The sequence below is a fragment of the Bombina bombina genome, chromosome 4 (assembly GCF_027579735.1).
Source record: "Bombina bombina isolate aBomBom1 chromosome 4, aBomBom1.pri, whole genome shotgun sequence".
NCBI lineage: Eukaryota > Metazoa > Chordata > Amphibia > Anura > Bombinatoridae > Bombina > Bombina bombina.
Genome location: NC_069502.1, coordinates 336,179,571 through 336,194,116, shown reverse-complemented (window position 1 = coordinate 336,194,116; position 14,546 = coordinate 336,179,571). Strand labels below are relative to the sequence as shown.

The window sequence follows — 14,546 nt, the reverse complement described above, 5'->3', positions numbered from 1 at the left end:
TTTACTACAAACTTAAAAAGGGAAGAGCTAAGATTCTTACGAAATATGGACAGTCATGAAATTATGGAAAAATATTGTAACACTTAAAAAAAGAGTCAAAGCATGCTCATTTCGGCCACACACCCTTGCCTATTTCAAGCCACCTTGATAGGAATAGGTACAGTATGTGCAGGTAAGCATTCTTCAAGTCTATAGTTGTCATGAATTGACCCTGGAGAACTAAAGAAATAATAGATCTTAGAGTTTCTATCTTGAAAGAGTGATCCCTCAAGAACCTATTTAAGGTTTTCAGATCCAAAATGAATCTGCACGTGCCCTCATTCTTTGTGGACTATAAAAAGGGTGGAATAAAATACCCTTCTGTGTTCTGACATTGGACAGGAGTAATAACTCCCATGTCCTCCAGATCCCAAACAAACTGAAGGAATGCTACTTGTTTTTCTATTCTCTTTGAGACATGAGGCAGGATGAACATCTCTCTAGGAGGCCTCGACCAAAACCCTATCTTGTACCCAAAAGAAATGATTTTTTTAACAGACTAAGAACAGGCCTACTAAAAAAGGCTTAACCTGCCCCCTATAAGCAAGGAGTCTGGATCGGGGGCTGCACCTTCATGCAGATTTTGCATTGGGAGCAGACTTCTTTTCTTGAATGTTTGGTAGGTTTAGACTGTCTAGCTGGTGGGGAATCTAGCACACCTGAAGTAAACTTTATCCCAAAGTTTAAAGAGTTATAGTTAGTTGTAGTAGGTGGCGCAAAACAAGTTGCTATTCCCAATGTGTCTTACTATAAATATGTGTGATAATATGTGGGCTCAATATATGTTAATGTTTTGATGAGTCCTTATTTTATATTCTCTTTTGGAAAAAATGGATGTCGAAACTATTTAAGAAATAAATATGATCCTTTATTTGATTATGGTAAATTTACCCAATAGTAGTGATGCTAAAAGTACAGTTAAACAAAAATTATTACAATTCCTTCAAAGTTTAAAAATGACACCGGTGTCTCTATGTATAAAAATGTACATAATATATAAAAAATATAAAAAATAAATTAAATTAAAATAATAACGTTGAAATCTTATAATTTATACAGTTTTGGGTTTATCACAAGTTGTAATTTCTAACAGAATGTTTGTAGATACAATTTTATAGTGGATAAAACAATAGTTGCTGTATAGTTCATATAGGATACTTTGTTTCAAGTTCAGCTATGCAACTGAGATCTTATCTTAGGCAACTATATGTCAAATGTAGAGGTATGTTGGTGCGATTTTTATCACACTATAATATAAGTATACAAATTAGTACCTTGAAGTGTATCTGTTTGATATCACTTTTGTGAGATAATTGCCGTTAAATAAACGCTGTTACGCCAGTGGATCTTGAAAAAGGCAGTCCAGCCGAAACATGTTGATACCAGAGCACACCTGCACAGGATTTGAGAAGACAAAGTGAATACCAGCTATACCCAGTTGAAATATTCAAGTTCCCACTGAGCGGCATATATTTAACCGCAAAGATCACATTGATAACTAGAAATCCTTTTTCTACTTATCCTACAAACTTTCTACTTATCCCAACAACCACATTTCAGCACCCAGATCGGTCACTGACCGACATCTAAGAAACCTGGGAACAACAGACCGGAAAGGCACGCAAAAATTCCACATCAGGAGGTTATCCAACAACCATACCATCGTGATCGGTCACTGACCGACAGACAAGCCACAGAATAGAAAAAACGGAGATACTTAAAAAACATCAGCAAACGGTTAGCACTTAACCGCAACGAAGATCCCACCAAGAAACCCTTAAGAGCGCGATCGGTCACTGACCGACAAAGGATAAGGTAAGTGAGCGGCCACGACAACTACCCAAACACTTATATAAAAGTGAATTTTCTCGCAGCAAACAGATAAGCCCACCTAATAAGAGGAAACCAAAGCGGCATTTATTTAACCGCCAGCAGCTCATATAGAACTGCCACCAGCTTGATCTTGAAACTTAATCAAAACACTGGCATAGCGGCGTTTATTTAACCGCAATTATCTCACAAAAGTGATATCAAACAGATACACTTCAAGGTACTAATTTGTATACTTATATTATAGTGTGATAAAAATCGCACCAACATACCTCTACATTTGATATATAGTTGCCTAAGATAAGATCTCAATTGCATAGCTGAACTTGAAACAAAGTATCCTATATGAACTATACAGCAACTATTGTTTTATCCACTATAAAATTGCATCTACAAACATTCTGTTAGAAATTACAACTTGTGATAAACCCAAAACTGTATAAATTATAAGATTTCAACGTTATTATTTTAATTTAATTTATTTTTTATATTTTTTATATATTATGTACATTTTTATACATAGAGACACCGGTGTCATTTTTAAACTTTGAAGGAATTGTAATAATTTTTGTTTAACTGTACTTTTAGCATCACTACTATTGGGTAAATTTACCATAATCAAATAAAGGATCATATTTATTTCTTAAATAGTTTCGACATCCATTTTTTCCAAAAGAGAATATAAAATTAGGACTCATCAAAACATTAACATATATTGAGCCCACATATTATCACACATATTTACAGTAAGACACATTGGGAATAGCAACTTGTTTTGCGCCACCTACTACAACTAACTATAAGACTTCTTTTCTTGCTTAGACTTATTCCAGACTGGATTGGCCTTCCAAGTAGATTTGGAGGAATCTGTTTTTTTGAGAGGAAGAGGATTTGTAGATTGATGAAAGGAGCCCATCTAGATTTTTTATCTAGAGGTAAAAAGGCTCCCTTGCCACCTGTGACTGTGGAAATAATAGAATCTAGACCTGGACCAAATAAGATCTTTCCATTGAAAGCCAACGTTAGAATGCGAGGACAGCCAAAGACATATTTTTTTAATTAAGGCAGATTAGTTGAATTATCAAATCACAAATGCGTTCCTGAATATCCTCTAAGGATGATTCTTCTGAAACAAAATCAGATAAAGAATCACACCAAAGAAATGCTGAGCCCGCAGCACAAGCAATACCCTCAGACACTATTTCTTGGAAATGATTTCCGTGATCAGAACAGGAACTGAAAAAACCTCAACTGATTTAGATTTGAAGATCATATCTAATTGCTTCAAAGTCTTATCCTCAGCAGGTTTAGGTTCCTGAATCCCTAAAATCTACTCAACTTCCTTAAAGGACCACTCAATGCAGTACAATTGCATAATTAACAATTACATAATAAAAAGACAATGGTTTAACACCTACTCATTTCGAACAATGAATTAACACCTGCTCACCTACTCATTTCAAATGCACAGTAGATTTTTTTCTGACAAATTTATTTTTTTCCCCGTTTTCCTGCCCCCTGTATCATGTGACAGATATCAGCTAATCACAGACTAGTATATGTATACCCTGTGAGCTTGTGCACATGCTCAGTAGGATCTTATTTCCCAGAAAGTGTTAATATAAAAATGGAAGTAAATTGGAAAGTGTCTTAAAACTGCATGCTCTTTCTGAATCATAAACTTTTATTTTGACTTGAGTGTTGGATTTACCTTCACTAAAAATAAACATTAGTTTCTGTCATCGTTTCCTAAAAAATGTCTGTTAAACTCAACCTATCTGTAGGGCAAGTATTTCGTTAACTTCTCCAGTCACTCAAGGCACATTGTTTTCTCTAATGAGGTGACATTTCCACCTCTAGACCAATCGCTGTAATAGGATATCAGTTGACAAATATTGTGATTAATATCCCTGTAATTATTGAATAAAATTCGTAACACCTCCTACTCTTATACAAGGCAAAGAAATACTGGGAGGGTCAGGGACAGCGTTTAAAAAAATGATAGGATTTTTCTTTCATGATTTAGATAGAGCAAATTAGAAAGTTACTTAAAATTGCATGCTCTATCTGAATCATTAAAGAAAAAAATTGGGTTTAGTATCCCTTTAAGGCATTTTGTTTTTTTTCTCTTTTATGCCCCTTTAAATTTCCCAATCCTTTATGACAACAATACACACATCTGGCATCTTTGTTTTCTGTATTTCTAAAAATGTATAATGTGAAAAGACAAATTTGTGTTATAGGACCAATAAAACCAGTATAGTCAACTTTCAAGTTTCATCCAGATAGTGCATGCAATGTTAAATAACTTCTCAATTTACTTTTATCATTAAATGTGCTTTGTTCTCTTTGTATTCTTTGTTGAAAGCTAAACCAAGGTAGGCTCTTATGCAAGCCTTTGAAGGATGCCTCTTACTTAAGTGCATTTTGACAGTTATTCACACCTAGACAGCACTAGTTAATGTGTGCCATATAGATAACATTGAGCTTACTCCCGTGGGGTTATTTATGAGTCAGCACTGATTGGCTAAAATGCAAGTCTGTCAAAAGAACTGAAATAAGGGGGCAGTCTGCAGAGACTTAGATACAAGGTAATCACAGAGGTAAAACGTATATTAATATAACTTTGTCGGTTATGCAAAACTGGGGAATGTGTAATTAAGGGATTATCTATTTTTTTAAACAATACAAATTCTGGTGTAGAGTGTCCCTTTAAACACATTACAGTAGCATAATAAACAAATGCATAACAAAAAGACAATGCAAAAGCACATAGTTTGAATTTCAATTAGTACATTTATTTATTTTTGCTGACAAATTTCAAAGTTGGTTACATTTTCCTTCCCCTTGCATCATGTGACAGCCAACATGCGTATACTTATATACTGTGAATTCTTGCACATGCTCAGTAGGTGCTGGTGCCTCAGAAGGTGTGAGTATAAAAACATTGAGCACATTTAGATAATGGAAGTGAATCAGAAAGTAGTTTAAAATTGTATGCTCTATCTGAATCATGAAAGTTTAATTTTGACTTTAGGGATAAGCATACAATTATACAAGAATATGAGCAAGTCTTTATGACAGAGCATCAGATGGGTAATGTGCTGGATTCCTGATATGAGACTGATATACTCTAGGACAGGTGACTGTGAACAATAGTCTGTGAAATGACAGTCCACTGAGCAATAGGACTAAAACTAATTGTGCTTCCTGTGTTTTCTGTTCTAACATGATGTATTCCCATGTGCAAAACCTGAGAGCCAGCTGCATGATCAGAAAAATCACTGTACAACAGAGAACATCAAAACTGCATTCATATTTACTAATCAGTGCTATGGGAAATACAAGTTTCTGGTTCCATTAATACTGATGGGAAACTACAGTGTATTGTGTATGGCCCTGAATATCTTCTGCAGTGAGAGACACAAACAAGCTACAAGCAGTAAAAATGACTGCACTGCAGGTTGGCTTATATCATGTGAAATAAAGTCCAACTCCTATGCTGGGCATATATTACGGCATTTAGCAATCCGTTAACTGAGCATTTGTATTGTATTTGGTATTAATACTCCTGCCAATATACATTCTTGTATTTTTTTAATAGAAAATAAACCACCATTCATGAGCTGTAAATGAACCATAATAATATTCCTTGCTTATGTGATGTCTGTGCATTTCAAGTTGAGTAGTGCGTCACTGTTTTTCTAGACTTAGAAATTTGTACACACTATAAAAGCTGTACTTTTCTGTCACCAATTATGTGGCCACACACTACATATAAGAGATAGGAGACATTCATGTCTCTGCTTAAAAATAATTGATTTGAGAAAGTGTGGTACCCTGTTAGCTATTGGTTTAGAAGAGAGCAGAATCCCTCCTGCAAAAATAAATAAAATAATAATAATGATAATAAAAGTTATGTATGGGTGATATATTTAATGTGTATCTATGAGGAAAACCAGATGTAAGCTTTTAGAACACTAAGGTCTCTTTGTTAAGAGACATAGTGCAGTTTTGTGCCAGTAGATGAGCAGTATTTCCTCATTTACATAAGGGAAAGCATTGCTTACATGACTTACTGCCGCTCTAATGACAGGAAATGAAGGAAGTGCCACAAAAATATAAAAAAAAATCAAAGGGTGCAAGTTGACAGATAGAAAAAATGGAGTACAACATGTTTATGTAAAACAGGGCACAGTATGAGCTGTAATGTTGATAAATGTCTACTAAAATTGTTTTATGCAAGGACAAATGTCTAAATTCACCTTTCCTGGACTTCAGTTTTATATAGTTAGGCCTAAGTAACACAAAGAATTAGATACTTTGTCCTAGGGCAGTTTGTTGTTTGATTTATTTTAAAATATATCTCCTAAAGAGGAATAAACTGAATAATACGAGTAGACAATGGCCTCTAGTTATGAAGCTCCAAATGTACCTGCCTTCGCCGGGCTCAATACGCTCGCCTCACATCACCGCCGCGGACCTGAATACGTTCGCAAAAGTTATCAAAAAAGCTGTCAAAAAGCTGCGCACCAAGTACGGGGCGATGAGCAGCGAACTGTGATAGTTATCACTCATCCGATCTCGCTGCTCTTCGGCTTTTCTACAGCTTTATTGATAAGCTGTCACTAAGCACCCACACTATACTATATTGTTCTACCCCCTATACCGCCGCCCCCGGAGCCCCCCGCAACTAAATAAAGTTATTAACCCCTAAACCGCCACTCCTAGACCCCGCAGAAAGTATAATAAATGTATTAACCCCTAAACCGCCGCTCCCGGACCCTGCCGCAACTATAATAAATGTATTAACCCCTAAACCGCCACTCCCAGACCCCTCCGCCACCTACATAATACCTATTTACCCCTATCCTGCCCCCCTATACCGCCGCCACCTATAATAAATTTATTAACCCCTATCCTGCTGATCCAATGAGCCAATCGGATTGAACTTCAATCTGATTGGCTGATAGCATCAGCCAATCAGATTTTTCCTACCTTAATTCCGATTAGCTGATAGAATCCTATCAGCCAATCGGAATTCGAGGGACGCCATCTTGGATGACGCCACTTAAAGGAACCTTCATTCGTCGGGTAGTCGTCGGTGAAGAAGGATGTTCCGCGCCGGAGGTCTTGAAGATGGAGCCGCTCCTCGTTGGATGGATGAAGATAGAAGATGCCGCTTGGATGAAGATGTCTGCCTGTCCGGATGTCCTCTTCTGCCCGGATAGGATGAAGACTTCTGCCGGTCTGGATGTCCTCTTCTGCCCCATCGGATGAAGACTTCGGCCCGGCTGGGTAAAGACGACTCAAGGTAGGGAGATCTTCAGGGGGGTAGTGTTAGGTTTATTTAAGGGGGGTTGGGTGGGTTAGAGTAGGGGTATGTGGGTGGTGGGTTTTAATGTTGGGGGGGTTGTATTTTTTTTACAGGCAAAAGAGTTGATTACTTTGGCATGCCCCGCAAAAAGCCCTTTTAAGGGCTGGTAAAAGAGCTGATTACTTTTTAATGTAGAATAGGGTAGGGACTTTTATTATTTTTTATTTTTTTATTTTATTAGGTGTAATTAGTTTAAAATTCTTGTAATATTTTTTTATTTTCTGTAATTTAGTGTTTCTTTTTTTGTAATTTAGTTTAGTTTATTTAATTGTATTTAATTGTAGGTATTGGCTAGTAATTTATTTAATTAATTTAATGATAGTGTAGTGTTAGGTTTAATTGTAACTTAGGTTAGGATTTATTTTACAGGTAATTTTGTATTTCTTTTAGCTAGGTAGTTATTAAATAGTTAATAACTATTTAATAACTATTGTACCTAGTTAAAATAAATACAAAGTTACCTGTAAAATAAATATAAATCCTAAAATAGCTACAATGTAATTATTAATTACATTGTAGCTATCTTAGGGTTTATTTTACAGGTAAGCATTTAGTTTTAAATAGGAATAATTTATTTAATGATAGTGCAGTGTTAGGTGTAATTGTAACTTAGGTTAGTTTTTATTTTACAGGTAAATTTGTCTTTATTTTATCTAGGTAGCTATTAAATAGTTAATAACTATTTAATAACTATTGTACCTAGTTAAAATAAATTTAAATTTGCCTGTAAAATAAAAATAAATCCTAAAATAGCTACAATATAATTATTAGTTATATTGTAGCTATATTAGGGTTTATTTTATAGGTAAGTATTTAGTTTTAAATAGGATTAATTTAGTTAATAAGAGTAATTTTTATTTAGATTTATTAAAATAATATTTAAGTTAGGGGGGTGTTAGGGTTAGTGTTAGACTTAGGTTTAGGGGTTAATTAGTTTAATATAGATGGCAGCGGTATAGGGGGGGCAGGATAGGGGTTAATAAATTTATTATAGATGGCGACGGTGTAGGGGGGGGGCAGATTAGGGGTTAATAAGTTTAATATAGGTGGCGGCGGGGTCCGGGAGCGGCGGTTTAGGGGTTAATAAGTTTATTAGAGTGGCGGTGGGCTCCGGGAGCAGCGGTTTAGGGGTTAAAATGTTTATTATAGGTGGCGGCGGTGTAGGGGGGCAGATTAGGGTTTAACAGGTATAATGTAGGTGGTGGCAGGGTCCGGGAGCGGCGGTTTAGAGGTTAATTTATTTATTATAGTTGCGGCGGGGTCCCGAAGCGGCGGTTTAGGGGGTAATAACTTTATTTAGGTGGCTGCGGTGTAGGGGGGGCAGATTAGGGGTGTTTAGACTCGGGGTACATGTTAGGGTGCTAGGTGCAGACATCTACCATACGAATCAATGGGATATCGGGCAGCAGCGAACATGAACTTTCGCTATGGTCAGACTCCCATTGATTCCTATGGGATCCGCCACATCCAGGGCGGCGGATTGAAAACCAGGTACGCTGGGCCGGAAAAGTGCCGATCGTACCTGCTAGTCATTTGATAACTTCCAAAAGTAGTCAGATTGTGCCGAACTTGCGTTCGGAACATCTGGAGTGACGTAAGAATCGATCTGTGTCGGACTGAGTCCGGCGGATCGTAGCTTACGTCACAAAATTCTACTTTTGCCAGTGTGTAGGGCTTGATAACTTAGGCGAATCAGCTTTGCCACAAATACGCTGCGGAATTCCAGCGTATTTGAGGTTGACGGCTTGATAACTAGAGGCCAATGTATAAACTAATCCAAAGTAAACAGATATACTGCTAGAAATATTCTTTTTTTTATAGAGCTGCTAAATTAAACTTTGGAGCCATTGCAGTGCAGGTTCACCCATGCAACTTAAAGGAACATGAAACCCAAAAATGACATGAAACCCAAAATCGTTTTTTTCACGATTCAGATAAAGCAAGCACTTTTAATTTTTTTGAATTTCAGAGAAAAAACTTGCCCAAAAGACCAGAGAATTTTTAGCATTTTTGCTATCACTCCATTTAAACTGAAATAGAGCCTTGTTTTTTGTTGATCTATCTGCCTGTGAATCTGGTCAGTCTACAGTTTAATAAACAGGGGATAGTGCAATGTGTACCAAGGCCCATATTTCCCTGAAATAAAATCTATAATAACTCTGTAACTGAGTCATGGCACTATGATTCTTATGTAGGGTTGAGAGCTGTCCCCCACAAAAATACTGCAATTTGTCTGTGACTGGGCATACATTAAAATTAACAGTTACCCTCATATCTTCACTAATAAAAATGATTCACATAAATATTAAAAAAGGGATAAAAAATATATGGTATGTGACCAGGTATTTGAATGGAAAGGGCTTTAATGTATTTATTCATACATATACATGTGTATTTATGTTTATATGTATATACACACGTGTATACATAAGTATGTATATTTTGAAGCCCTTACCACTCAAATACCTAAAAACAAAAAATATATATTTTTATTCATTTGTTATATTTAATGTGTTCTACTATCTTATGTATGTACTGTAAATATTTAACATTTCAATGTTCTTCACACAGGGGTAAATGTTCTATGTATTTTTGTTAGTGTGCGTCAGCTTTTGTTCACCCACAAACATTTTACTTTCAACTGCGTGTGCATTAAAAGTTTACTACTGGTGGTATTTGCGTACTTATAATCTGGCCCTTTATATGTTAGATTTTTCTTACATTGTAAAATACCCTGGATTTATTTTTATTTTTAAAAGTCCCAAGTTGCTTAAGGGAACAAGCACAGGAACAATGGGGACATTTTAATAATGTCCCCCTTTTAGATGCTACAGTAGAACTGTATTAGCCATGTTTGTAAAAAGAAAAATGAAACCATTCTGGTGGCAATCAATGCAACTAAAAACATAAGGCTTAAATAATAACATGAAAACGTGGATCTGTAAGCTCTCACTGTACGGAATGGGTTAACTTTCAGGATCCCATTCTGTACAGTGAGAACTTACAGATTTGCGAGAATGAAGCAGCTCATTAGTTTCAATTGTAAAAATGTCATTTTAAAAAACACGTTTTACAGTATGAGAAAATGTTTAAAAGTCCACTGCTGTAAAATTAAAAAACACATTTTTTACAATAACAGAAGTTTGAGAAATGTATAATGAACAATTTTACTGTACAATGCATATAAATAACAAATCTGCACATGCACTGAATACCCATAATGCCCCAGCCCAAACATATAAATAATTCATTTACAAGTTGTGCTACTCATTTGGAAGTGGAAAGGTTAATTTCACACACGTATCTTGTTACTGTAATTTCACACTGTAGAACGGTAAAATCCATGCAAATTCCTGTACTGGTAGATTTCTCGTAACTTCTTAAAGGAAAACACGGTTTACTTGCTACTCTGATAACATTTGTGCCTGCCCGAGAAAACTTTACTTTCAACTTGTAATCAAAGCCAATATTTTTTTCATTTGCACAACTCTAACAAGAGCGTATCCGACAGAATTCAGAACCTGTACCCAGTTCCATGGTATCAGTCCTCAATTGGTCACAGAAGTTAGCAGAGGAGATAAAGTAACAATTCCAAGATAGCTTTCAAAGGTTATATTCCTTGTCTAATGCTGAGGCAGCAAAAAAAACAAAAAGGTATTTTACATGTAGTTTTAAACATATAATTTACATGCAGATATTTTGCAGTGCTCAATTGTAGACATATACTATACAAATGTAAAATATTGACTTTAATTGCCCTTTAGGAACTTTATTAGAAGTGGAGGGCTTATTACTGCTTCTGTTCAATCATACACTTTGCTAGAAGTTAGCTATTTGCGTGCGTCGGGTGGCACACACATTACAAGTTGAAAGGAAAAACACTACGTGCGCAAAAAGCTAGACTTCAGATATCGCAATTGCCCCATAGACTTCAACGAAACAGCAAATGAAAAAAACAAAAACAAACACCTATAGTCGCATGCTAACCTCTATCACAATAAGTCCCCTAACTTTATTAACCCCTAAACTGTCACAACCCCAATCGCAATTAACCCCCTACTCTATTAACTCCTAAACTGCCACAACCCCATGACAACTTACCATCTACACTATTAAACCCCTAAACCGTCACAACCCCCATTGCAACTAACCCCATTATCTATTAGCCCCTAAAACACCATGTCATCAAAATTAACCCCTACACCATTAACCCCCTAACAGCTAACCACTCAAGACCCCAAACCTAAGACCCCCTAATTACAAAAAAATGATAATGAAAAATAATTACACAAAAATAAAAAAAGCCCTATAAAAAAACTAAAGTACCTTAAAAATTTAAAAAGCCCATCTAAAAAAAACTAAAGTAACCCCCCACCATAAAAACCTTTCTTAAATAAAAAAAAACTATTATTGAAAAAACCCTATCCTTAAGAAAAAAGCCCATATACCAAAAATACCCCCCAAAAAACCTAAGGCTAGAATCACAGGTTTTAACTCATCATCTTGAATCCGGCTCCTTAGGGTGCAGCGGCGGGTGCACAGCAGCAGGGGGTCCTTGGCGGAGGCAGTTCTCTTCTTCCATGGCGGCAGGGGTCCTCTTCTTCCATGGGGGTCTCTGAGGTGGTCCTCTCCGATGGTCCTCTACTTTTCTTCCACCCGATCCATCTTCATTGTGTCCCTGCAGCACACTGAAGTGTGAATGTAGGTTCCCCCCTTTGATAGTGGTGTCCTTGAATTTCTATTGGATGATTTTCCAATTCAAATCAGCCAATAGAATGAAAGTTTTTTCTAAGAAGAGGACTGACGCCATGGTCCCCCTGCTGCAGTCGACCTGCCACTGCACCCCTAAAGAGACGGATTCAAGATGTTGAGTTAAAACGAGGTTTTTTTTGTGTGTGCGGGGGGGGGGGGGGTTACCTAGTTTTAGGATAGGGTTTTTTAGGTGGGATAGTTTTTTTTAGGGTAATTTAGTTTTAGTATAGTGCTTTTTTATATAGTGGGTTAATTGCAATGGGGTTGTGCTGTTTAGGGGTTATATAGTGTATGGGGTTAACAGTGTAGGTCGGAATATTATTGTTTTGTTTAATACAACTTTTTTAGATCAAACCCTTTAAGTGAGCTTTAAAGTTGTGCAAAAAGTTTGAGTGCAAAATACAATTGAGTTTTAGTGATCACATTTTCTTTACAATTGTAATATGATCGTAAGTTAGCGCAGTCGCGATATTGCTATATCGTGTCCACACTAACTTTACTGCTCCACTTGTAATCTAGGCCTAAGTGGGTAGAACGTTGGCTTATGGATAGATAACAATGCATTCAAAGAAGAAAGCAATGCTAGTGGTGTGCCTCATGTGGTTATATTTTGGGCTTGTTTTGTTTAACATATTAATTGGTTATATTAATAAGGATGATATGCAATTTTGTAGATAAAACATTCTATAGCAGAGATGGTGTTCCAGGAGGGGTAGAACAAATGTGTAGTGATATTAAAAAAAACTGTATAATTTAGCAAATGTGTGGGATCTAACATTTAACACCACAAAGTGCAAAATTATGAGGATACAAAACCCCCAAATTATTAGAGACTCAATAACACTTCACTGATAGTAACAAAGCAAAACAGTACTTGGAAATTATTATTGTAGATGATTCAGAGTTTAGTAAACAATGCAGTAGTGCAGCAGGTAAAACGAGTGGGGTGTTTGGTTGTATAGGAAAAGGTTATTGGTGTCTGAAATAACAATATATTTATAGTTCACCTGTTAGAACTTCTTCTGAATACAATGTAAAGTTTTAGAGACCATACCTTCATATGGATATAAATAACTACAAATTATTCAGGGATGAGTGCTAAAATGGCATATGGTCTGAAAAAATAAAGCTTAAAGACTTCATGAAATTAATATGCATAACTCAGAGGAGGGAGAGAGAGACATATTATAATATTTCAACGTTCTAGTATATTTCTAGGATAAAAGTAATTTTAATATATAATATCTATATCAGATCAAAGGTAGGCTCACAAGCGATCTGCAGCAAACACTTATAGAAAGGGTGGTTCATTTATAAAATTCACTTCCAGTTAAAGGGACAGTGTATACCAAAATTTTTCTTATTTAAAAAGATAGATAATCCCTTTATTACCCATTCTCCGTTTTTGCATAACCAACACAGTTATATTAATATACTTTTTACCTCTGTGATTACCTTGTATCTAAGCCTCTGCAGACAGCCTCCTTACCTACGTGCTTTTGACAGACATGCAGTGTAGTCAATTAGTGAAGACTCCTAAATAACTTCACGGGAGTGAGCACAATGTTATCTATATGACACACATGAACTAACACTGTCTAACTGTGAAAAACTTTCAAAATACTCTGAGCTAAGAGGCGGTTTTCAACGTTTAGAAATCAGTTTGAGCCTACTTAGGTTTAGCTTTTCAAAAATACCACCAAGGGAACAAAGCAAATTTGATGATAAAAGTAAATTGGAAAGTTGTTTAAAATTGCATGCCCTATCTGAATCATGAAAGTTTAGTTTTGACTAGACTGTCCCTTTAAGGTGGAAAAGCCAAATACTGTAAGCGAATTCATTAGTTTTATCTTTAAAATAAATAAATAGAAAACCAACAACATTGAGATGAATACACTAAGTATTGCAGTATATATACTTTGTTTGGTTTAATACTATCTACAGAAAAATGCATAAAACTTGAAAAGGTGAATCTGTCATGTTAGACTCCTGGTAATATGACAGTGATGAATTATACCTCCACCTCTGATGAAAAGAAGTGAGTTCAGTTACCATTATATAGTATCACAGTAGTATGAGCTATGAATGGCCTCTTCATGTCTCAACTGAGGCCATAGCAGCTGATGCAATGTTTTATTTGTTTCACCTGCAAACAGTTTGTTTGTCTACATGAGGGGTAATCATGGTGATATCATGTCAGAGTTTACATTTGTAGACAGAATAAATAATCAGCATTTGAGGTGGACAAGCTGGGACCTGAGAAACCACAGAATGGTGCACAGATCTGGATATTTTAGCACACTATACATACAAACATAGTAAAAAAATAACTAAACAAGCTGTGCTCAGCAGTGTTACCTTTGCCTTCCAGCCATCTTCACTCTGCATCTTCTGTCTGAGGGCTTCTTGCAGCTGCTCAAATGTGTTCTGATATGAAACAATTGTCAGCTCTCTGAAAGAAAGGAACAATCCCTATTAACTATGCTCACGGCAGAGTAGAAACATATAGACATCCATTGTGACAGCAGATAGGAACCATAGACCCATC

At 36.1% G+C, this 14,546-nt stretch overlaps 1 protein-coding gene across 1 annotated transcript in view; it reads right to left on the bottom strand.

Annotated features, from left to right (window-relative positions):
- The window catches only part of LOC128657437 (cingulin), a 168,959-nt gene that overhangs the window by 60,079 nt on the left and 94,334 nt on the right, over nucleotides 1–14,546 (bottom strand). The window contains exon 5 of the mRNA XM_053711789.1: nucleotides 14,357–14,450. Coding sequence (XP_053567764.1) covers nucleotides 14,357–14,450 — 94 coding nt within the window. The remainder of the gene's footprint in view (nucleotides 1–14,356; nucleotides 14,451–14,546) is intronic.